This window comes from Engystomops pustulosus, chromosome 8, assembly GCF_040894005.1.
Source record: "Engystomops pustulosus chromosome 8, aEngPut4.maternal, whole genome shotgun sequence".
NCBI lineage: Eukaryota > Metazoa > Chordata > Amphibia > Anura > Leptodactylidae > Engystomops > Engystomops pustulosus.
In genome coordinates, this window is record NC_092418.1 from 9,623,070 (window position 1) to 9,647,457 (window position 24,388).

The following is a 24,388-nucleotide window of genomic DNA, read 5'->3' on the forward strand; positions in this document are numbered from 1 at the left end:
ACAATAACGTTATACTTTTTTTTTTTTTGTTTGCTTGTGGCTGGGCTTGCTGGCACTAGTAGTGCAGCTAGTACCATATTGTGAGGAATTTGTAGTGAGACTTGCGACCGTTGTGTTTAGCGCTTAGTGACGCACATATCCATTGCAAAGACCAAAGTGGGAAAATTTATTAGGGGTTGGATTTCAATTAGGCACAGTCTGCCATTTACTTTTTATTTTACGTTTATTTTTTCATAACTCAGTGTCATCTCATCTGGCATAGTAGTGTGCTTTCATACTTGGCTAGAAAATAGCCATAGCAATAGGATAGCATTGTTTGGTTTTAAAAACTAAAAAACACAAAAAAAAACTAAAAAACACAAAAAAACACAAAAAAAAGTTAAAAAAAAATTAAAGTTATAACTTTCATTTTCAAAATGTTTAACCCGAGGGCTAGGGGTAGAGGACGAGGGCGGGGACGTGGGCGTCCAACTACTGTAGGGGTCAGAGGCCGTGGTCCTGGGCGGGGTGAGACACCACCTGCTGATGAGGGAGCAGGGGAACGCCGCAGAGCTACACTCCCTAGGTTCATGTCTGAAGTTACTGGGACTCGTGGTAGAGCACTGTTGAGGCCAGAACAGTGCGAACAGGTGATGTCGTGGATTGCCGACAATGCTTCGAGCAATTTGTCCACCAGTCAGTCTTCCACGCAGTCCACCCATGTCACCGAAATCGGCACTCCTCCAGCTCCTGCACCTCAGCCTCCTCCCCCCCAAGTCTGCCCCCTCCCAGGAAAATTTGGCATTTGAACCGGCATACTCTGAGGAACTGTTTTCTGGACCCTTCCCACAGTCACAAACCACTTGTCCGGTTGCTGCTGAGCAATTTTCCGATGCCCAGGTTTTCCACCAGTCACAGTCTGTGGGTGATGATGACCTTCTTGACGTAGTGGAAGAAGTGTGTAAAGAGGTGTCCGACGATGAGGAGACACGGTTGTCAGACAGTGGGGAAGTTGTTGTCAGGGCAGGAAGTCCGAGGGGGGAGCAGACTGAGGGATCGGAGGATGATGAGGTGACAGACCCAAGCTGGGTTGATAGGCCGGGTGAACACAGTGCTTCTGAGACGGAGGAGAGTCCTCGACCAGAACAGGTTGGAAGAGGCAGTGGTGGGGCCAGACGGAGAGGCAGGGCCAGACCTGGTGCATCAGCGCCAAATGTGTCAACTAGTGAAGCTCCCGTGACGAGGGCTCTTGCGGCGAGGGCTAGATTTTCAGAAGTCTGGAGGTTCTTTAAGGAAACACCGGATGACCGACGGACTGTGGTGTGCAACCTTTGCCAAACCAGGATCAGCAGGGATTCCACCACTACTAGCTTAACTACCACCAGTATGCGCAGGCATATGAATGCTAAACACCCCACTCAGTGGCAACAAGCCCGTTCACCTCCGGCCGTGCACACCACTGCTCCTTCCCCTGTGTCAGCTGATAGTCAGCCCCCTGCCCAGGACCCTGCCACAAAAACCCCATCGTCGCCTCCACGATCCTCCACAGCATCCACCAGCGTTCAGCTCTCCATACCCCAGACGCTGGAGCGGAAACGCAAATATAGTGCAACCCACCCGCACGCCCAAGCCCTTAATGTCCACATCTCCAGATTGCTCAGCCTGGAGATGCTGCCCTATAGGCTAGTAGAGACCGAGGCCTTTCGCAACCTCATGGCGGCGGCCGCCCCTCGGTATTCGGTCCCCAGCCGCCACTACTTTTCCCGATGTGCCGTCCCAGCCCTGCACCAGCACGTGTCAGACAACATCATCCGTGCCCTGACCAACGCCGTTTCTGACAAGGTCCACCTGACCACGGACACGTGGACGAGTGCTGCCGGGCAGGGCCACTATATATCGCTGACGGCACATTGGGTTAACTTGGTGGAGGCTGGGACCGAGTCTGACCCTGCGGCTGGTCATATACTGCCGACGCCAAGGATTGCGGGGCCTACCTCGGTCCAGGTGTTTCAGGCCTACTCCTCCTCCCACCCCTCCTCCTCCGAACTACCATCCGTGGGCATGGCGCCATCAGTCGGTAGCTCTAGGCACAGCAGCAGTGCCGTCGCTAAGCGACAGCAGGCGGTGCTCAAACTGCTGAGCCTAGGCGATAAAAGGCACACCGCCCAAGAACTATTACAGGGCATCACGGCGCAGACTGATCTGTGGCTGGCACCGCTGAACCTGAAGCCAGGCATGGTTGTGTGTGACAACGGCCGTAACCTGGTGGCGGCTCTGCAACTCGGCAGACTGACACATGTGCCATGCCTGGCCCATGTGTTAAATCTCATAGTTCAGCGGTTCCTCAAGACATACCCCAATCTGTCTGATTTGCTCACGAAGGTGCGCCGCATCTGTGCGCATTTCAGGAAGTCCAGCACAGATGCTGCCACTCTCAGGGCAGCGCAGCGCCGCCTCCAACTGCCCGCTCACCGACTGTTGTGCGACGTGCCCACGAGGTGGAATTCAACACTAACCATGTTATCCAGAGTTTACCAGCAGCGCAGAGCGATTGTAGACTGCCAGATGTCAACTTCCACCAGAACTGGTAGTCAGGTCAGTTAGCTTCCTCAAGTCTACAATGAGGAGTGGACGTGGATGTCTGATATCTGTCAGGTGCTGAGTAACTTTGAAGAGTCAACACAGATGGTCAGTGGCGATGCCGCCATCATCAGCCTCACCATCCCGCTGCTTGGCCTGTTGAAAAAATCTCTGATCAGCATGAAGTCGGAAGCTTTGCGCTCGTCACAAGAGACGGGGGAAGAAGATTCCCTTGTTGATAGCCAAAGCACCCTTAGGTCTGTTTCTCAGCGCATATCGGAGGAGGTGGAGGTGGAGGTGGAGGAGGATGAGGAGGAAGAGGAGGAGAATGTTGGCGAGACACAAGAGGGGACCATTGTTGATTCCTTCACTGTTCAGCGTGTATGGGCAGAAGAAGAGGAGTTGGAGGAGTTGGAGGAGGAGGAAATGGACAGTCAGGCCAGTGAGGGGAGTGAATTCTTACGCGTTGGGACTCTGGCGCATATGGCAGATTTCATGCTAGGCTGCCTATCCCGTGACCCTCGCGTTCAAAGAATTTATTCCAGCACCGATTACTGGGTGTTCACTCTCCTGGACCCACGGTACAAGCAAAATCTTTCCACTCTCATCCCTGGAGAGGAAAGGAGTGTGAGAATGCATGAATACCAGCAGGCCCTGGTGCACAAGCTGAAACACTATTTCCCTTCTGACAGCGCTAGCGGCAGAGTGCGTAGTTCTGCGGGACAAGTAGCGAGGGAGAGTAGGCGAGCAGGCAGCTTGTCCAGCACTGGCAAGGGTACGCTTTACAAGGCTTTTGCCAGCTTTATGTCACCCCAGCAAGACACTGTCACCTGTCCCCAGTCTCGGCAGAGTAGGGCTGATCTTTACAGAAAGATGGTGAGGGAGTACGTAGCTGACCATACCATCGTCCTAAATGATCACACAGCTCCCTACAACTACTGGGTTTCAAAGCTGGACATGTGGCACGAACTGGCGCTGTACGCCTTGGAGGTTCTTGCCTGCCCTGCCGCTAGCGTCTTGTCCGAGCGGGTTTTCAGTGCAGCTGGTGGCATCATCACCGATAAGCGTACACGCCTGTCGACTGACAGCGCTGACAGGCTGACGCTTATTAAGATGAATAAAGCCTGGATTTCTCCTAATTTCCAATCTCCACCAGGTGAAGGAAGCTCAACCTGAATAATTTATCCACTCCTCCTCCTCCTCATTTTCCTCCTTCTCCTCCTCTTTGTACAGTAAAGCAGAGGAAACTGGCTATTTTTTGACAGGGCCCACTGGCTCTAGCTATAGTACTTTATGCATTTAATTTTTCTGGAGGGCCACCGACCCGGTCCTCTGTTTTAAACAATTTTTTGGACTGCCACATACAGGCACTCAATCTATTCAATTTTTCTGGAGGGCCACCTACCTGCTCCTCTGGTTTGAAAACTTTTTTGGACTGCCACATACAGGCACTCAATCTATTCCATTTTTCTGGAGGGCCACCTACCTGCTCCTCTGGTTTGAAAACTTTTTTGGACTGCCACATACAGGCACTCAATCTATTCCATTTTTCTGGAGGGCCACCTACCTGCTCCTCTGGTTTGAAAACTTTTTTGGACTGCCACATACAGGCACTCAATCTATTCCATTTTTCTGGAGGGCCACCTACCTGCTCCTCTGGTTTGAAAACTTTTTTGGACTGCCACATACAGGCACTCAATCTATTCCATTTTTCTGGAGGGCCCCCTACCTGCTCCTCTGGTTTGAAAACTTTTTTGGACTGCCACATACAGGCACTATCCAAATTGAATTGTCTCCATAGCAGCCTCCACACGTTGTCTCCATTGCTACCTCCAAAAGTCGTCCATATAGCTGCCTCCATACATCGTCCCTTTATCAAACGAGGTGTGTCAGGCAGAAATTTGGGTTGTTTTCATGGATTCCACATCAAAGTTGTTAACTTTGTCGCCACCCTGCTGTGTTATCCACAAAATATACTGGCAAACTTTTATCATTTACCAATATTATTTCAGCGCTTCTTGCGCATCTGTTTACATTCCCCTCACCCGCCATATCCTAAACTTATAAGAACGCTACTACACTTGATCTTATACAAAAGGTTCTTAGAAGTGCTGTTTGGGGAGTAGCCTAGAGACACGGGCTTGGATTGGCGAAAGCTCGCCTGGCAGCGGAGCGCCAGCTCCATGCCAAGATCCAACTAACATAGTTTTAACTGCAGCACCTTTAATCTACTACTAGTTCACTGCCTCCATACATGGTCCCCTTATCAAACGAGCTGTGTCAGGCAGAATTTTGGGTTGTTTTCATGGCTTCCATGTTAACTTTGTCGCCACCCTGCTGTGTAATCCACAAAATATACTGGCAAACTTTTATCATGTACCGATATTATTTGAGCGCTTCTTGCTCACCTCCTTTGGTTCCTCTCTGCCACCCATTGGTTTGAAGCCTGAGTCCATTTAGGGTATGTCGCCATGCCACTCTCTAGCCTGCCGCTGCCTCTGCATGCCGTCCCCTATAGTGTCAGGGTCAATTATTGGATGTTTTAGATGCTATCTAGCTTCATTCTGTCACTCTGTCATGGCCATGCTGTTGCCCATAATTTTGGCATAATGGTGCGATTAAGCAGCCTCAGAGGCATCCATGCATGCTGCCCCTGCTGTTTCCTGTCCATTTCCGTGGTGTTTCCATCCTTTTCTGAGGTTCCCAGGTGTTTGGCCAAGCTTCCCTGTGCAGAGCCTTGGTCCCCTTGAAAAATGCTCGAGTCTCCCATTGACTTCAATGGGGCTCGTTATTCGAGACGAGCACTTGAGCATCGGGAAAAGTTCGTCTCGAATAACGAGTACCCGAGCATTTTAGTGCTCGCTCATCTCTATTCAAAACGCTTTCTCTGGCTCTTTTTTCACTACAGGTTTCTGTAGTTTCACAATGTGAATGCAACTCCAATGCAAATGATCTCCCTTCCCTTTCTATATTCTAAATATTCTTAAGAACAATTACCAAACCCCTTACTACTCATATACAATCAGTTACACCATTATATCAGTAAGCAGAATTACTTATATTTCACCTCTAACTTTCATTTAGAAATCCCTCTCGGACCTCCAGAAACCTGAAGGAATTTTTTCCATAAAGTCTATCAATAGAGTTACTTTGTATCAGTTCTACTAAATATTTACATGAACAATCTCACATTTACAAATAAACCCAGAAACACATAAGGATAATCGATGAGGAATCTAGAGTATACTGCCCTCTAGTGCTTGGTAATAGACACTACATACAACGTTACATATTTTGAAACTAATCTTGTGTAATTGTAAGATACAATATGATGATTGAAATGTTTCTCTTTAGGTATTTTGATGTAATAATAACATACGATGATACCTGTGTTTTTGGCAGCAATTGGATTTGAAGGGCCTTAAGTCTTTGGGTCGGTTTTATCCTGTTTTAATACATTTAAACAAAATTAAAACCTTCTGTACAAAAAATTTTACTAACCATTTATTACAATGTGACACTGGCAAGAAAACATACAGCCTCAGGTCTTACAGAGACAGATCGTATCTCCCTGATGACGTCACATTTTTACAGTTTATTTTTATATTAGTTCTAGGAAAGGGGGGGGGGTTGAATGTTTAGGCTTTATTTAATTATATTTATTTTTTTTACTGTTTTTTTCAGACCCCCTATGGTATTTTGACTCCCTAGGTTGTTTGATTGATTACCATGTACTACCATAACACATTATCGCAGTGTATGGGAATTTGCCACATCATGTATTACAATGTACCTCTGGCACATTGTAACAGATCTACAGGAATGATGCAGCCTCGGGTTTTATAAAGACCCAAGGCTGTCAGTGCAACAGATATGCACCAAACCCCATGTCTGTATGAAGAGGGCTCAGTCTGTGAACACTCACCGTATTTTCTTAAAGGGGTTTTCCCATGAATAAAAGTTATCCCTTTGCTGTGGATAGGGCTTAACTCTATGATCAGTGGGGGTCTCAGTGATGAAACCCCCAAAGATCACGAAAATGAGGGGTCCGATGGAGTCCCACATACTTCCGTCGGACTCCTCGTTGCTCCATCTCTATTGAGCTGATTGGTGAGCGCGACGCTCTGCAATTTCTATTAGGTCCATAGAGATGAATGGAGCAGAACGGTCATACAAGGCCATCTGCTCCATTACTGTCATGGAACGACGAGGGGGTCTCAGGCAGCCCCTTTAGGTATTGTAAAATATTAGAAACAATGGTGCCTACACACAGTCATTGGCGATGTATCCTTCCTGTATTACATGTATTTCTCTGTACTTCTATACAGGTGCAGCCCTGGAGATTTCGGCTCCCAGCAATCATTGGGCTTCTATAGGCTCCGCTGCTGGGATTCCATGTAAATATACAGTGGAGAAACCCCCTGTGGAGCGCAGGTTTTTGGCAGTATTCTGGTACTTTGAGGGACAAGAAATCCTGAGCTATGATGATGAATTAAGAAGAACTGATTCCAGATATTCATTGAACACAGAGGAAGTAGTGACTGGGATAGTGGATCTCTCTATATCTAGTATGTCTGTATCAGATGCCGGGGTCTACACCTGCGAGGTGCTATACAGCCCAGAGAAGGTGAAGAAGGACATCACCCTGCACATTCATGGTAAGGAAAGCCAGGAGCATGGATTGTTCTTCCCTGTTATCTACTATTTATTTATTTATTTTTAATCAGATACATTTTTATTTGTTTTTTAACACAAACAAACAAGTAGGCACGCATTACATCACTGCATGAGGAGATCTATACAAGTATTACATAGTATCGTCTTCAACTTCAATCAGTCACAATAAAGAATTGTAGTAATATATTTTGCAATATAAAACAGTTTTAAACAATTTGAAAGACAGAGAACATGCACCTCAGAGACACTGCCGGCAACTCCCCCCCCCCCCCCCCCCCCGGCAACATGAGGACAAGACCAACAAGTTTGGGTCAGCACCAATTGCACTAGTTACCATCAGGTGTATGTTATATAATACAGCAGACACCTGCCTTGTATGGAGAGGGGATTCAGCTTGTGCTGCCACAACTTACATCCTTAACAACAACTTGATAAAGTAGAACATGAAACTAGTGAAAGCTTTAGTTTGGACGTGATCTCTAAAGCTGACTTTAGTTGTGGTGTATCTGCTGTTAAATTAGTTTTTGTTGTTAGTTTTTCCACTATTGATATTACAATAATATTAAATATTAACTCTATTATCCAGTTTTCCCAGCTCCTCCGCAGGTGACAGTCACAGGTAACATAATGGATGTAGGGAGTGTCCTGCGCTGCTCCGTCACTGGATTCTACCCGCTGGACATTGATGTTTCATGGCTAAGAGGAACACAAATACTGAAGGATGTTACTATGGACGGACCCCGGAGAAATTCAGATGGAACATACAGTTTGGACAGTATAGTGACCGTCACACGCACCGAGGACAGAGAGAGGAACTTCTCGTGTAGAGTCCAACATGAGTCACTGAGGGAGCCTCTGCAGAAAGACATCCGCCTGACATACACTGGTAACTGTACATTCACTATAAGATGTGGGGATGGATATAAATAAATGTCCTGACAGAAGTTACCAAGGCTTTATAAGCATTTTGAAATAAATTCATCTGTGCCCATGACTAATCCTGATATCCATGTCTATAGACTCTATAGACTAGCAATAACAAAAGTGACACATTGGGGGTCATTTACTAAGTGTCCGATTCACGTTTTCCCGACGTGTTACCCGAATATTTCCGATTTGCGCCGATTTCCCCTGAATTGCCCCGGGATTTTGACGCACGCGATCGGTTTGTGGCGCATCGGCGCTGGCATGCACGTGACGGAAATCGGGCGGCGTGGCCGAACGAAACCCGACGGATTCGGAAAAAACGCTGCATTAAAAAAAAAAATTGGTCGCACGGGCCATACTCACATGCACCACGATGAAGACGATGAACTCCGGGGCAACTCAGTGGACTTCGGCGCAGCAGCGACACCTGGTGGACATTGGGCGCAGGACCTTCATGAATCGCCGGAAGACCCGAACACTTGTCGGAGGAGGCGCCACTGGAACGAGAATGGACCGGGTAAGTAAATGTGCCCCATTGGGGCAGATTTACTTACCCGGTCCATTCGCGATCCAGCGGCGCCTTCTCTCCGGTGGATTTGGATCTTCCGGCGATTCACTAAGGCAGTTCCTCCGACGTCCACCAGGTGGCGCTGCTGCGATGAAGTTCTTCGGAATGCACTGAACTTCACCAAGCCGAGCCGAGTGCAGGTAAGCGCGTGTCCAGCGACACATTTTTTTTAAAAATGCGGCGGTTTTTCCGAATCCGTCGGGTTTTCGTATGGCCACACCCCCCGATTTCCGTCGCGTGCATGCCGGCGCCGATGCGCCACAATCCAATTATGTGCGCCAAAATCCTGGGGCACTTTGGCGCAAAACGGAAATCGTCGGGAAACCCCACGAAAATGCGCTCAGCGGACCCTTAGTAAATGAGCCCCAATGTTTGAAGCAGCACGTTTAGCATGTGATGAATATATCAGTAATCAGTTCATATTTTATAATATATTTTGACAGATAAAAGTGAAACTTCGAAGAATGAGAGCGAGTATCAGAAATATGTAATAGCTGCTTGTATTGTGGCAGCTATACTGGTGCTGGTCATTATTCTTGCAGTATATTTCATATTCAAAAAGAGAAGTAAGTACATTCTCTGTCTTCATATTTTACATCTTTGATTCTTATATGTACAAGTTCTAGTAAGAAAGTCATGACACAGGGCAGAATTTTCTATCACAGAACACCAGAACATCCTGTCTATACAGGACAATGCAGACTAATGCATCGCTATACATCATTGAAGGTGGAGGTCCAGGAATGGAAGCATTTTCACGGTTTCACTGGGACGTCCTATACAATAATATGGCCTGTTAGATACAAACATGAGTCTCTCAATCATCTCATTAACTGCCTTGGCTTTTTTATAGATACTTCAAAGGATATCCCCATCTATGGTGATGGTAGAACCTCCTCTCCTCTAGGTGTAGAGGATGCCCCCTGTCTATGGTGATGGTAGAACCGCCTCTCCTCTAGGTGTAGAGGATGTCCCCTGTCTATGGTGATGGTAGAACCTCCTCTCCTCTAGGTGTAGAGGATGCACTCTGTCTATGGTGATGGTAGAACCTCCTCTCCTCTAGGTGTAGAGGATGTCCCCTGTCTATGGTGATGGTAGAACCTCCTCTCCTCTAGGTGTAGAGGATGCACCCTGTCTATGGTGATGGTAGAACTGCCTCTCCTCTAGGTGTAGAGGATGCCCCCTGCCTATGGTGATGGTAGAACCGCCTCTCCTCTAGGTGTAGAGGATGTCCCCTGTCTATGGTGATGGTAGAACCTCATCTCCTCTAGGTGTAGAGGATGCCCCCTGTCTATGGTGATGGTAGAACCTCATCTCCTCTAGTTGTAGAGGATGCCCCCTGTCTATGGTGATGGTAGAACCGCCTCTCCTCTAGGTGTAGAGGATGTCCCCTGTCTATGGTGATGGTAGAACCTCCTCTCCTCTAGGTGTAGAGGATGCCCCCTGTCTATGGTGATGGTAGAACCTCCTCTCCTCTAGGTGTAGAGGATGTCCCCTGTCTATGGTGATGGTAGAATTGCCTCTCCTCTAGGTGTAGAGGATGCCCCCTGTCTATGGTGATGGTATAACCTCCTCTCCTCTAGGTGTAGAGGATGCCCCCTGTCTATGGTGATGGTATAACCTCCTCTCCTCTAGGTGTAGAGAATGCCCCCTGTCTATGGTGATGGTAGAACCCCCTCTCTTCTAGGTGTAGAGGATGCCCCCTGTCTATGGTGATGGTATAACCTCCTCTCCTCTAGGTGTAGAGGATGCCCCCTGTCTATGGTGATGGTAGAACCTCCTCTGCTCTCGGTGTAGAGGATGCCCCCTGTCTATGGCGATGGTAGAACCTCCTCTCCTCTAGGTGTAGAGGATGCCCCCAGTCTATGGTGATGGTAGAACCTCCTCTCCTCTAGGTGTAGAGGATGTCCCCTGTCTATGGTGATGGTAGAACCTCCTCTCCTCTAGCTGTAGAGGATGTCCCCTGTCTATGCTGATGGTAGAACCTCCTCTCCTCTAGGTGTAGAGGATGCCCCCTGTCTATGGTGATGGTACTACTGCCTCTCCTCTAGGTGTAGAGGATGCCCCCTGTCTATGGTGATGGCAGAGCCTCCTCTCCTCTAGATGTAGAGGATGCCCCCTGTCTATGGTGATGGTAGAACCTCCTCTCCTCTAGGTGTAGAGGATGCCCCCTGTCTATGGTGATGGTAGAACCTCATCTCCTCTAGTTGTAGAGGATGCCCCCTGTCTATGGTGATGGTAGAACCGCCTCTCCTCTAGGTGTAGAGGATGTCCCCTGTCTATGGTGATGGTAGAACCTCCTCTCCTCTAGGTGTAGAGGATGTCCCCTGTCTATGGTGATGGTAGAACCTCCTCTCCTCTAGGTGTAGAGGATGCCCCCTGTCTATGGTGATGGTAGAACCTCCTCTCCTCTAGGTGTAGAGGATGTCCCCTGTCTATGGTGATGGTAGAATTGCCTTTCCTCTAGGTGTAGAGGATGCCCCCTGTCTATGGTGATGGTATAACCTCCTCTCCTCTAGGTGTAGAGGATGCCCCCTGTCTATGGTGATGGTATAACCTCCTCTCCTCTAGGTGTAGAGGATGCCCCCTGTCTATGGTGATGGTAGAACCTCCTCTGCTCTAGGTGTAGAGGATGCCCCCTGTCTATGGTGATGGTAGAGCCTCCTCTCCTCTAGGTGTAGAGGATGCCCCCTGTCTATGGCGATGGTAGAACCTCCTCTCCTCTAGGTGTAGAGGATGCCCCCAGTCTATGGTGATGGTAGAACCTCCTCTCCTCTAGGTGTAGAGGATGTCCCCTGTCTATGGTGATGGTAGAACCTCCTCTCCTCTAGGTGTAGAGGATGTCCCCTGTCTATGCTGATGGTAGAACCTCCTCTCCTCTAGCTGTAGAGGATGCCCCCTGTCTATGGTGATGGTACTACTGCCTCTCCTCTAGGTGTAGAGGATGCCCCCTGTCTATGGTGATGGCAGAGCCTCCTCTCCTCTAGGTGTAGAGGATGCCCCCTGTCTATGGTGATGGTAGAACCTCCTCTCCTCTAGGTGTAGAGGATGCCCCCTGTCTATGGTGATGGTAGAAACACCTCTCCTCTAGGTGTAGAGGATGTCCCCTGTCCATGGTGATGGTAGAACTGTCGCTCCTCTAGGTGTAGAGGATGCCCCCTGTCTATGGTGATGGTAGAACCCCCTCTCCTCTAGGTGTAGAGGATCCCCCCTGTCTATGGTGATAGTAGAACCTCCTCTCCTCTAGGTGTAGAGGATCCCCCCTGTCTATGGTGATAGTAGAACCTCCTCTCCTCTAGGTGTAGAGGATGCCCCTGTCTATGGTGATGGTAGAACCTCCTCTCCTCTAGGTGTAGAGGATGCCCCCTGTCTATGGTGATGGTAGAACCTCCTCTCCTCTAGGTGTAGAGGATGCCCCCTGTCTAAGGTGATGGTAGAACCTCCTCTCCTCTAGGTGTAGAGGATGCCCCCAGTCTATGGTGATGGTAGAACCTCCTCTCCTCTAGGTGTAGAGGATGCCCCTGTCTATGGTGATGGTAGAACCTCCTCTCCTCTAGGTGCAGAGGATGCCTCCTGTCTATGGTGATGGTAGAACCTCCTCTCCTCTAGGTGTAGAGGGTGCCCCCTGTCTATGGTGATGGTAGAACCTCCTCTCCTCTAGGTGTAGAGGATGCCCCTGTCTATGGCGATGGTAGAACCTCCTCTCCACTAGGTGTAGAGGATGCCCCCAGTCTATGGTGATGGTAGAACCACCTCTCGTCTAGGTGTAGAGGATGCCCCCTGTCTATGGTGATGGTAGAACCTCCTCTCCTCTAGGTGTAGAGGATGCCTCCTGTCTATGGTGATTGTAGAACCTCCTCTGCTCTAGCTGTAGAGGATGTCCCCTGTCTATGGTGATGGTAGAGCCTCCTCTCCTCTAGGTGTAGTGGATGCCCCCTGTCTATGGTGATGGTAGAACCTCCTCTCCTCTAGGTGTAGAGGATGCCCCCTGTCTATGGTGATGGTAGAACCTCCTCTCCTCTAGGTGTAGAGGATGCCCCCTGTCTATGGTGATGGTAGAACCACCTCTCGTCTAGGTGTAGAGGATGCCCCCTGTCTATGGTGATGGTAGAACCTCCTCTCCTCTAGGTGTAGAGGATGCCCCCTGTCTATGGTGATGATAGAACCTCCTCTCCTCTAGGTGTAGAGGATGTCCCCTGTCTATGGTGATGGTAGAACCTCCTCTCCTCTAGGTGTAGAGGATGCCCCCTGTCTATGGCGATGGTAGAACCTCCTCTCCTCTAGGTGTAGAGGATGTCCCCTGTCTATGGTGATGGTAGAACCTCCGCTCCTCTAGGTGTAGAGGATGCCTCCTGTATATGGTGATGGTAGAACCTCCTCTCCTCTAGGTGTAGAGGATGCCCCCTGTCTATGGTGATGGTATAACCTGCTCTCCTCTAGGTGTAGAGGATGCCCCCTGTCTATGGTGATGGTAGAACCACCTCTCCTCTAGGTGTAGAGGATGCCCCCTGTCTATGGTGATGGTATAACCTCCTCTCCTCTAGCTGTAGAGGATGCCCCCCGTCTATGGTGATGGTAGAACCCTCTCTCCTCTAGGTGTAGAGGATGCCCCCTGTCTATGGTGATGGTAGAACCACCTCTCCTCTAGGTGTAGAGGATGCCCCCTGTCTATGGTGATGGTATAACCTCCTCTCCTCTAGCTGTAGAGGATGCCCCCTGTCTATGGTGATGGTAGTACTGCCTCTCCTCTAGGTGTAGAGGATGCCCCCTGTCTATGGTGATGGTAGAGCCTCCTCTCCTCTAGGTGTAGAGGATGCCCCCTGTCTATGGCAATGGTAGAACCTCCTCTCCTCTAGGTGTAGAGGATGCCCCCAGTCTATGGTGATGGTAGAACCTCCTCTCCTCTAGGTGTAGAGGATGTCCCCTGTCTATGGTGATGGTAGGATCTCCTCTCCTCTAGGTGTAGAGGATGCCCCCTGTCTATGGTGATGGTAGTACTGCCTCTCCTCTAGGTGTAGAGGATGCCCCCTGTCTATGGCGATGGTAGGATCTCCTCTCCTCTAGGTGTAGAGGATGCCCCCTGTCTATGGTGATGGTAGTACTGCCTCTCCTCTAGGTGTAGAGGATGCCCCCTGTCTATGGTGATGGTAGAGCCTCCTCTCCTCTAGGTGTAGAGGATGCCCCCTGTCTATGGTGATGGTAGAGCCTCCTCTCCTCTAGGTGTAGAGGATGCCCCCTGTCTATGGTGATGGTAGAAACACCTCTCCCCTAGGTGTAGAGGATGCCCCTGTCTATGGTGATGGTAGAACCTCATCTCCTCTAGGTGTAGAGGATGTCCCCTGTCTATGGTGATGGTAGAACCTCCTCTCCTCTAGGTGTAGAGGATGCCCCGTCTATGGTGATGGTAGAACCTCATCTCCTCTAGGTGTAGTGGATGCCCCCTGTATATGGTGATGGTAGAACCGCCTCTCCTCTAGGTGTAGAGGATGCCCCCTGTCTATGGTGATGGTAGGACCTCCTCTCCTCTAGGTCTAGAGGATGTCCCTGTCTAAAGTGATGGTAGAATCTCCTCTCCTCTAGGTGTAGATGATGCCCCCTGTCTATGGTGATGGTAGAGCCTCCTCTCCTCTAGGTGTAGAGGATGCCCCCTGTCTATGGTGATGGTATAACCTCCTCTCCTCTAGGTGTAGAGGATGCCCCCTGTCTATGGTGATGGTAGAACCCCCTCTCCTCTAGGTGTAGAGGATCCCCCCTGTCTATGGTGATGGTAGAACCTCCTCTCCTCTAGGTGTAGAGGATGCCCCTGTCTATGGTGATGGTAGAACCTCCTCTCCTCTAGGTGTAGAGGATGCCCCCTGTCTATGGTGATGGTATAACCTCCTCTCCTCTAGGTGTAGAGGATGCCCCCTGTCTATGGTGATGGTATAACCTCCTCTCCTCTAGGTGTAGAGGATGCCCCCTGTCTATGGTGATGGTATAACCTCCTCTCCTCTAGGTGTAGAGGATGCCCCCTGTCTAAGGTGATGGTAGAACCTCCTCTCCTCTAGGTGTAGAGGATGCCCCCTGTCTATGGTGATGGTAGAACCTCCTCTCCTCTAGGTGTAGAGGATGCCCCCTGTCTATGGTGATGGTAGAACCTCCTCTCCTCTAGGTGCAGAGGATGCCTCCTGTCTATGGTGATGGTAGAACCTCATCTCCTCTAGGTGTAGAGGGTGCCCCCTGTCTATGGTGATGGTAGAACCTCCTCTCCTCTAGGTGTAGAGGATGCCCCCAGTCAATGGTGATGGTAGAACCACCTCTCCTCTAGGTGTAGAGGATGCCTCCTGTCTATGGTGATTGTAGAACCTCCTCTGCTCTAGGTGTAGAGGATGTCCCCTGTCTATGGTGATGGTAGAGCCTCCTCTCCTCTAGGTGTAGTGGATGCCCCCTGTCTATGGTGATGGTAGAACCTCCTCTCCTCTAGGTGTAGAGGATGCCCCCTGTCTATGGTGATGGTAGAACCTCCTCTCCTCTAGGTGTAGAGGATGCCCCCTGTCTATGGTGATGGTAGAACCACCTTTCGTCTAGGTGTAGAGGATGCCCCCTGTCTATGGTGATGGTAGAACCTCCTCTCCTCTAGGTGTAGAGGATGCCCCCTGTCTATGGTGATGGTAGAGCCTCCTCTCCTCTAGGTGTAGAGGATGCCCCCTGTCTATAGCGATGGTAGAACCTCCTCTCCTCTAGGTGTAGAGGATGTCCCCTGTCTATGGTGATGGTACAACCTCCGCTCCTCTAGGTGTAGAGGATGCCTCCTGTATATGGTGATGGTAGAACCTCCTCTCCTCTAGGTGTAGAGGATGCCCCCTGTCTATGGTGATGGTATAACCACCTCTCCTCTAGGTGTAGAGGATGCCCCCTGTCTATGGTGATGGTATAACCTCCTCTCCTCTAGGTGTAGAGGATGCCCCCTGTCTATGGTGATGGTAGAACCACCTCTCCTCTAGGTGTAGAGGATGCCCCCTGTCTATGGTGATGGTATAACCTTTTCTCCTCTAGATGTAGAGGATGCCCCCTGTCTATGGTGATGGTAGAACCCCCTCTCCTCTAGATGTATAGGATGCCCCCTGTCTATGGTGATGGTAGAACCACCTCTCCTCTAGGTGTAGAGGATGCCCCCTGTCTATGGTGATGGTATAACCTCCTCTCTGTGAGGCATAGGCTTTTCAATGCACAACCAGGCTTTGCTTGATGAAAATAATCCAAAGGAGTTTATTTTGAAAAGTCCATATATAACATAACAGGTTCAATAAACACCAGGCTCTTGTAGTTTCACAGGCCAGCAGAAGGCAAAACACAAATCTCCACAATCATAATCCCCCCAGATTGCTAGTCAGTGACACCTTTTATACAATTGACATACCCACAATTCTCTGCAGCTTCCCCTATAAAACACCAGAGCTGCTGCTGGCCTGCCTCTTATAAGGTCAGAGCAGACCCACCATGCTGCAGGTAAGTAGAACATAACATTTATTACATAATTTTACATTGTAACAGCACATTCCCTGGTTTTGGTACACAGCTCCCAGGTGGTGATACTAGACAGAAGAGAATAGAGCATTAGGTGGCCGGCCTAATGAGAGAAGTAGAATAAGAAATCATTCACACTCATTCACACAGAAGTTACCAACCAGGAAACTAATGGACCACAACCAGAGTTACAGAAAACCAGTTTTCAATACTATAAAAAAAACCATGCGTCATCTTCACACTCTCCTCTAGGTGTAGAGGATGCCCCCTGTCTATGGTGATGGTAGTACTGCCTCTCCTCTAGGTGTAGAGGATGCCCTCTGTCGATGGTGATGGTAGAGCCTCCTCTGCTCTAGGTGTAGAGGATGCCCCCTGTCTATGGCGATGGTAGAACCTCCTCTCCTCTAGGTGTAGAGGATGCCCCCTGTCTATGGTGATGGTAGAACCCCCTCTCTTCTAGGTGTAGAGGATGCCCCCTGTCTATGGTGATGGTATAACCTCCTCTCCTCTAGGTGTAGAGGATGCCCCCTGTCTATGGTGATGGTAGTACTGCCTCTCCTCTAGGTGTAGAGGATGCCCTATGTCGATGGTGATGGTAGAGCCTCCTCTCCTCTAGGTGTAGAGGATGCCCCCTGTCTATGGCGATGGTAGAACCTCCTCTCCTCTAGGTGTAGAGGATGCCCCCAGTCTATGGTGATGGTAGAACCACCTCTCCTCTAGGTGTAGAGGATGCCCCCTGTCTATGGTGATGGTAGAACCCCCTCTCTTCTAGGTGTAGAGGATGCCCCCTGTCTATGGTGATGGTATAACCTCCTCTCCTCTAGGTGTAGAGGATGCCCCCTGTCTATGGTGATGGTAGTACTGCCTCTCCTCTAGGTGTAGAGGATGCCCTCTGTCGATGGTGATGGTAGAGCCTCCTCTCCTCTAGGTGTAGAGGATGCCCCCTGTCTATGGCGATGGTAGAACCTCCTCTCCTCTAGGTGTAGAGGATGCCCCCAGTCTATGGTGATGGTAGAACCTTCTCTCCTCTAGGTGTAGAGGATGTCCCCTGTCTATGGTGATGGTAGAACCTCATCTCCTCTAGGTGTAGAGGATGTCCCCTGTCTATGGTGATGGTAGAACCTCCTCTCCTCTAGGTGTAGAGGATGCCCTCTGTCTATGGTGATGGTAGTACTGCCTCTCCTCTAGGTGTAGAGGATGCCCCCTGTCTATGCCGATGGTGCCCTCTGTCGATGGTGATGGTAGAGCCTCCTCTCCTCTAGGTGTAGAGGATGTCCCCTGTCTATGGTGATGGTGGAACCTCATCTCCTCTAGGTGTAGAGGATGTCCCCTGTCTATGGTGATGGTAGAACCTCCTCTCCTCTAGGTGTAGAGGATGCCCTCTGTCTATGGTGATGGTAGTACTGCCTCTCCTCTAGGTGTAGAGGATGCCCCCTGTCTATGCCGATGGTAGGATCTCCTCTCCTCTAGGTGTAGAGGATGCCCCCTGTCTATGGTGATGGTAGTACTGCCTCTCCTCTAGGTGTAGAGGATGCCCCCTGTCTATGGTGATGGTAGAACCTCATCTCCTCTAGGTGTAGAGGATGTCCCCTGTCTATGGTGATGGTAGAACCTCCTCTCCTCTAGGTGTAGAGGATGCCCCCTGTCTATGGTGATGGTAGAACCTCATCTCCTCTAGGTGTAGTGGATGCCCCCTGTATATGGCGATGGTAGAACCGCCTCTCCTCTAGGTGTAGAGGATGCCCCCTGTCTATGGTGATGGTAGGACCTCCTCTCCTCTAGGTCTAGAGGATGCCCCTGTCTAAAGTGATGGTAGAATCTCCTCTCCTCTAGGTGTAGAGGATGCCCCCTGTCTATGGTGATGGTAGAGCCTCCTCTCCTCTAGATGTAGAGGATGCCCCCTGTCTATGGCGATGGTAGAACCTCCTCTCCTCTAGGTGAAGAGGATGTCCCCTGTCTATGGCGATGGTAGAACCTCCTCTCCTCTAGGTGTAGAGGATGCCCCCTGTCTATGGCGATGGTAGAACCTCCTCTTCTCTAGGTGTAAAGGATGTCCCTGTCTATGGCGATGGTAGAACCTCCTCTCCTCTAGGTGTAGAGGATGCCCCCTGTCAATGGTGATGGTAGAGCCTCCTCTCCTCTAGGTGTAGAGGATGCCCCCTGTCTATGGTGATGGTAGAACCTCCTCTCCTCTAGGTGTAGAGGATGTCCCCTGTCTATGGTGATGGTAGAACCTCCTCTACTCTAGGTGTAGAGGATGCCCCCCTGTCTATGGTGATAGTAGAAACTCCTCTCCTCTAGGTGTAGAGGATGTCCCCTGTCTATGGTGATGGTAGAACCTCATCTCCTCTAGGTGTAGAGGATGTCCCTGTCTATGGTGATGGTAGAACCTCATCTCCTCTAGGTGAAGAGGATGCTCCCTGTCTATGGTGATGGTAGAACCTCCGCTCCTCTAGGTGTAGAGGATGCCCCTGTCTATGGTGATGGTAGAACCTCCTCTCCTCTAGGTGTAGAGGATGCCTCCTGTCTATGGTGATGGTAGAACCTTCTCTCCTCTAGGTGTAGAGGATGCCCCCTGTCTATGGTGATGGTAGTACTGCCTCTCCTCTAGGTGTAGAGGATGACCCCTGTCCATGGTGATGGTAGAGCCTCGTCTCCTCTAGGTGTAGAGGATGCCCCCTGTCTATGGTGATGGTAGAAACACCTCTCCTCTAGGTGTAGAGGATGCCTCCTGTCTATGGTGATTGTAGAAACTCCTCTCCTCTAGGTGTAGAGGATGCCCCCTGTCTATGGTGATGGTACAACCTCCTCTCCTTTAGGTGTAGAGGATGCCCCTGTCTATGGTGATGGTAGAACCTCATCTCCTCTAGGTGTAGAGGATGTCCCCTGTCTATGGTGATGGTAGAACCTCCTCTCCTCTAGGTGTAGAGGATGCCCCCTGTCTATGGTGATGGTAGAGCCTCCTCTCCTCTAGGTGTAGAGGATGCCCCCTGTCTATGGTGATGGTAGAACCTCCTCTCCTCTAGGTGTAGAGGATGTCCCCTGTCTATGGTGATGGTAGAACCTCCTCTCCTCTAGGTGTAGAGGATGCCCCCTGTCTATGGTGATAGTAGAAACTCCTCTCCTCTAGGTGTAGAGGATGTCCCCTGTCTATGGTGATGGTAGAACCTCATCTCCTCTAGGTGTAGAGGATGTCCCTGTCTATGGTGATGGTAGAACCTCATCTCCTCTAGGTGGAGAGGATGCTCCCTGTCTATGGTGATGGTAGAACCTCCGCTCCTCTAGGTGTAGAGGATGCTCCCTGTCTATGGTGATGGTAGAACCTCCGCTCCTCTAGGTGTAGAGGATGCCCCTGTCTATGGTGATGGTAGAACCTCCTCTCCTCTAGGTGTAGAGGATGTCCCCTGTCTATGGTTATGGTAGAACCTCCGCTCCTCTAGGTGTAGAGGATGTCCCCTGTCTATGGTGATGGTAGAACCTCCGCTCCTCTAGGTGTAGAGGATGCCTCCTGTATATGGTGATGGTAGAATCTCCTCTCCTCTAGGTGTAGAGGATGCCCCCTGTCTATGGTGATGGTAGAACCTCCTCTCTTCTAGGTGTAGAGGATGCCCCCTGTCTATGGCGATGGTAGAACCTCCTCTCCTCTAGGTGTAGAGGATGTCCCCTGTCTATGGTGATGGTAGAACCTCCGCTCCTCTAGGTGTAGAGGATGCCTCCTGTATATGAAGATGGTAGAACCTCCTCTCCTCTAGGTGTAGAGGATGCCCCCTGTCTATGGTGATGGTAGAACCACCTCTCCTCTAGGTGTAGAGGATGCCCCCTGTCTATGGTGATGGTAGAACCACCTCTCCTCTAGGTGTAGAGGATGCCCCCTGTCTATGGTGATGGTAGAACCCCCTCTCTTCTAGGTGTAGAGGATGCCCCCTGTCTATGGCGATGGTAGAACCTCCTCTCCTCTAGGTGTAGAGGATGCCCCCAGTCTATGGTGATGGTAGGATCTCCTCTCCTCTAGGTGTAGAGGATGCCTCCTGTCCATGGTGATGGTAGTACTGCCTCTCCTCTAGGTGTAGAGGATGCCCCCTGTCTATGGCGATGGTAGGATCTCCTCTCCTCTAGGTGTAGAGGATGCCCCCTGTCTATGGTGATGGTAGTACTGCCTCTCCTCTAGGTGTAGAGGATGCCCCCTGTCTATGGTGATGGTATCGCCTCCTCTCCTCTAGGTGTAGAGGATGCCCCCTGTCTATGGTGATGGTAGAAACACCTCTCCCCTAGGTGTAGAGGATGCCCCTGTCTATGGTGATGGTAGAACCTCATCTCCTCTAGGTGTAGAGGATGTCCCCTGTCTATGGTGATGGTAGAACCTCCTCTCCTCTAGGTGTAGAGGATGACCCCTGTCTATTGTGATGGTAGAACCTCATCTCCTCTAGGTGTAGTGGATGCCCCCTGTATATGGTGATGGTAGAACCGCCTCTCCTCTAGGTGTAGAGGATGCCCCTGTCTATGGTGATGGTAGAACCTCATCTCCTCTAGGTGTAGAGGATGCCCCCTGTCTATGGCGATGGTAGAAACCTCCTCTCCTCTAGGTGTAAAGGATGCCCCTGTCTATGGCGATGGTAGAACCTCCTCTCCTCTAGGTGTAGAGGATGCCCCCTGTCAATGGTGATGGTAGAGCCTCCTCTCCTCTAGGTGTAGAGGATGCCCCCTGTCTATGGTGATGGTAGAACCTCCTCTCCTCTAGGTGTAGAGGATGTCCCCTGTCTATGGTGATGGTAGAACCTCCTCTACTCTAGGTGTAGAGGATGCCCCCTGTCTATGGTGATGGTATAACCTCCTGTCTATGGTGATAGTAGAAACTCCTCTCCTCTAGGTGTAGAGGATGTCCCCTGTCTATGGTGATGGTAGAACCTCATCTCATCTAGGTGTAGAGGATGTCCCTGTCTATGGTGATGGTAGAACCTCCGCTCCTCTAGGTGTAGAGGATGCCCCTGTCTATGGCGATGCTAGGATCTCCTCTCCTCTAGGTGTAGAGGATGCCCCCTGTCTATGGTGATGGTAGTACTGCCTCTCCTCTAGGTGTAGAGGATGCCCCCTGTCTATGGTGATGGTAGAGCCTCCTCTCCTCTAGGTGTAGAGGATGCCCCCTGTCTATGGTGATGGTAGAAACACCTCTCCTCTAGGTGTAGAGGATGCCTCCTGTCTATGGTGATTGTAGAAACTCCTCTCCTCTAGGTGTAGAGGATGCCCCCTGTCTATGGTGATGGTAGAACCTCCTCTCCTTTAGGTGTAGAGGATGCCCCTGTCTATGGTTATGGTAGAACCTCATCTCCTCTAGGTGTAGAGGATGCCCCCTGTCTATGGTGATGGTAGAGCCTCCTCTCCTCTAGGTGTAGAGGATGCCCCCTGACTATGGTGATGGTAGAACCTCCTCTCCTCTAGGTGTAGAGGATGTCCCCTGTCTATGGTGATGGTAGAACCTCCTCTCCTCTAGGTGTAGAGGATGCCCCCTGTCTATGGTGATAGTAGAAACTCCTCTCCTCTAGGTGTAGAGGATGTCCCCTGTCTATGGTGATGGTAGAACCTCATCTCCTCTAGGTGTAGAGGATGCCCCCTGTCTATGGTGATGGTAGAACCTCCTCTCCTCTAGGTGTAGAGGATGCCTCCTGTCTATGGAGATGGTAGAACCTTCTCTCCTTTAGGTGTAGAGGATGCCCCCTGTCTATGGTGATGGTAGAGCCTCCTCTCCTCTAGGTGTAGAGGATGCCCCCTGTCTATGGTGATGGTAGAACCTCCTCTCCTCTAGGTGTAGAGGATGCCCCCTGTCTATGGTGATGGTAGAACCTTCTCTCCTTTAGGTGTAGAGGATGCCCCCTGTCTATGGTGATGGTAGAGCCTCCTCTCCTCTAGGTGTAGAGGATGCCCCCTGTCTATGGTGATGGTAGAGCCTCCTCTCCTCTAGGTGTAGAGGATGCCCCCTGTCTATGGTGATGGTAGAACCTCATCTCCTCTAGGTGTAGAGGATGTCCCCTGTCTATGGTGATGGTAGAACCTCCTCTCCTCTAGGTGTAGAGGATGCCCTCTGTCTATAACGATGGTAGGATCTCCTCTCCTCTAGGTGTAGAGGATGCCCCCTGTCTATGGTGATGGTAGTACTGCCTCTCCTCTAGGTGTAGAGGATGCCCCCTGTCTATGGTGATGGTAGAACCTCCTCTCCTCTAGGTGTAGAGGATGACCCCTGTCTATGGTGATGGTAGAAACACCTCTCCTCTAGGTGTAGCGGATGCCTCCTGTCTATGGTGATAGAAGAAACTCCTCTCCTCTAGGTGTAGAGGATGCCCCTGTCTATGGTGATGGTAGAAACACCTCTCCTCTAGGTGTAGAGGATGCCTCCTGTCTATGGTGATAGTAGAAACTCCTCTCCTCTAGGTGGAGAGGATGCCCCCTGTCTATGGTGATGGTAGAACCTCATCTCCTCTAGGTGTAGTGGATGCCCCCTGTCTATGGTGATGGTATAACCTCCTCTCCTCTAGGTGTAGAGGATGTCCCCTGTCTATGGTGATAGTAGAACCTTATCTCCTCTAGGTGTAGTGGATGCCCCCTGTATATGGTGATGGTAGAACCGCCTCTCATCTAGGTGTAGAGGATGTCCCCTGTCCATGGTGATGTTAGAACCTCCTCTCCTCTAGGTGTAGAGGATGTCCCCTGTCCATGGTGATGTTAGAACCTCCTCTCCTCTAGGTGTAGAGGATGCCCCCTGTCTATGGTGATGGTAGAACCACCTCTTCTCTAGGTGTAGAGGATGCCTCCTGTCTATGGTGATGGTATAACCTCCTCTCCTCTAGGTGTAGAGGATGCCCCCTGTCTATGGTGCTGGTAGAACCACCTCTCCTCTAGGTGTAGAGGATGCCCCCTGTCTATGGTGATGGTATAACCTCCTCTCCTCAAGGTGTAGAGGATGCTCCCTGTCTATGGTGATGGTAGCACTGCCTCTCCTCTAGGTGTAGAGGATGCCCCCTGTCTATGGCGATGGTAGAACCTCCTCTCCTCTAGGTGTAGAGGATGTCCCCTGTCAATGGTGATGAAAGAACCTTTTCTCCTCTAGGTGTAGAGGATGTCCCCTGTCTATGGTGATGGTAGAACCTCCTCTCCTCTAGGTATAGAGGATGCCCTCTGTCTATAACGATGGTAGGATCTCCTCTCCTCTAGGTGTAGAGGATGCCCCCTGTCTATGGTGATGGTAGAAACACCTCTCCTCTAGGTGTAGAGGATGCCTCCTGTCTATGGTGATAGTAGAAACTCCTCTCCTCTAGGTGTAGAGGATGCCCCCTGTCTATGGTGATGGTAGAAACACCTCTCCTCTAGGTGTAGAGGATGCCTCCTGTCTATGGTGATAGTAGAAACTCCTCTCCTCTAGGTGTAGAGGATGCCCCCTGTCTATGGTGATGGTAGAACCTCATCTCCTCTAGGTGTAGTGGATGCCCCCAGTATATGGTGATGGTAGAACCGCCTCTCCTCTAGGTGTAGAGGATGCCCCCTGTCTATGGTGATGGTAGGACCTCCTCTCCTCTAGGTGTAGAGGATGTCCCCTGTCTATGGTGATGGTAGAACCTCCTCTCCTCTAGGTGTAGAGAATGCCCCTGTCTATGGTGATGGTAGAACCTCCTCTCCTCTAGGTGTAGAGGATGCCCCCTGTCTATGGTGATGGTAGAACCCCCTCTCTTCTAGGTGTAGAGGATGCCCCCTGTCTATGGTGATGGTATAACCTCCTCTCCTCTAGGTGTAGAGGATGCCCCCTGTCTATGGTGATGGTAGAACCTCCTCTCCTCTAGGTGTAGAGGATGCCCCCTGTCTATGGTGATGGTAGAACCTTCTCTCCTTTAGGTGTAGAGGATGCCCCCTGTCTATGGTGATGGTAGAACCCCCTCTCTTCTAGGTGTAGAGGATGCCCCCTGTCTATGGTGATGGTATAACCTCCTCTCCTCTAGGTGTAGAGGATGCCCTCTGTCTATAACGATGGTAGGATCTCCTCTCCTCTAGGTGTAGAGGATGCTCCCTGTCTATGGTGATGGTAGAACCCCCTCTCTTCTAGGTGTAGAGGATGCCCCCTGTCTATGGTGATGGTATAACCTCCTCTCCTCTAGGTGTAGAGGATGC

At 50.3% G+C, this 24,388-nt stretch overlaps 1 protein-coding gene across 5 annotated transcripts in view; it reads left to right on the forward strand.

Moving 5' to 3' along the window:
* The window catches only part of LOC140074607 (uncharacterized), a 78,060-nt gene that overhangs the window by 28,021 nt on the left and 25,651 nt on the right, over window positions 1-24,388 (forward strand). For 3 of the 5 annotated variants that reach the window (XM_072119625.1, XM_072119627.1, XM_072119623.1), the window contains 3 exons: window positions 6,888-7,217; window positions 7,823-8,122; window positions 9,175-9,297. In XM_072119625.1, the coding sequence (XP_071975726.1) occupies window positions 6,888-7,217; window positions 7,823-8,122; window positions 9,175-9,297 (753 nt within the window). The remainder of the gene's footprint in view (window positions 1-6,887; window positions 7,218-7,822; window positions 8,123-9,174; window positions 9,298-24,388) is intronic. The other 2 variants (XM_072119624.1, XM_072119626.1) reach the window with 2 other exon arrangements.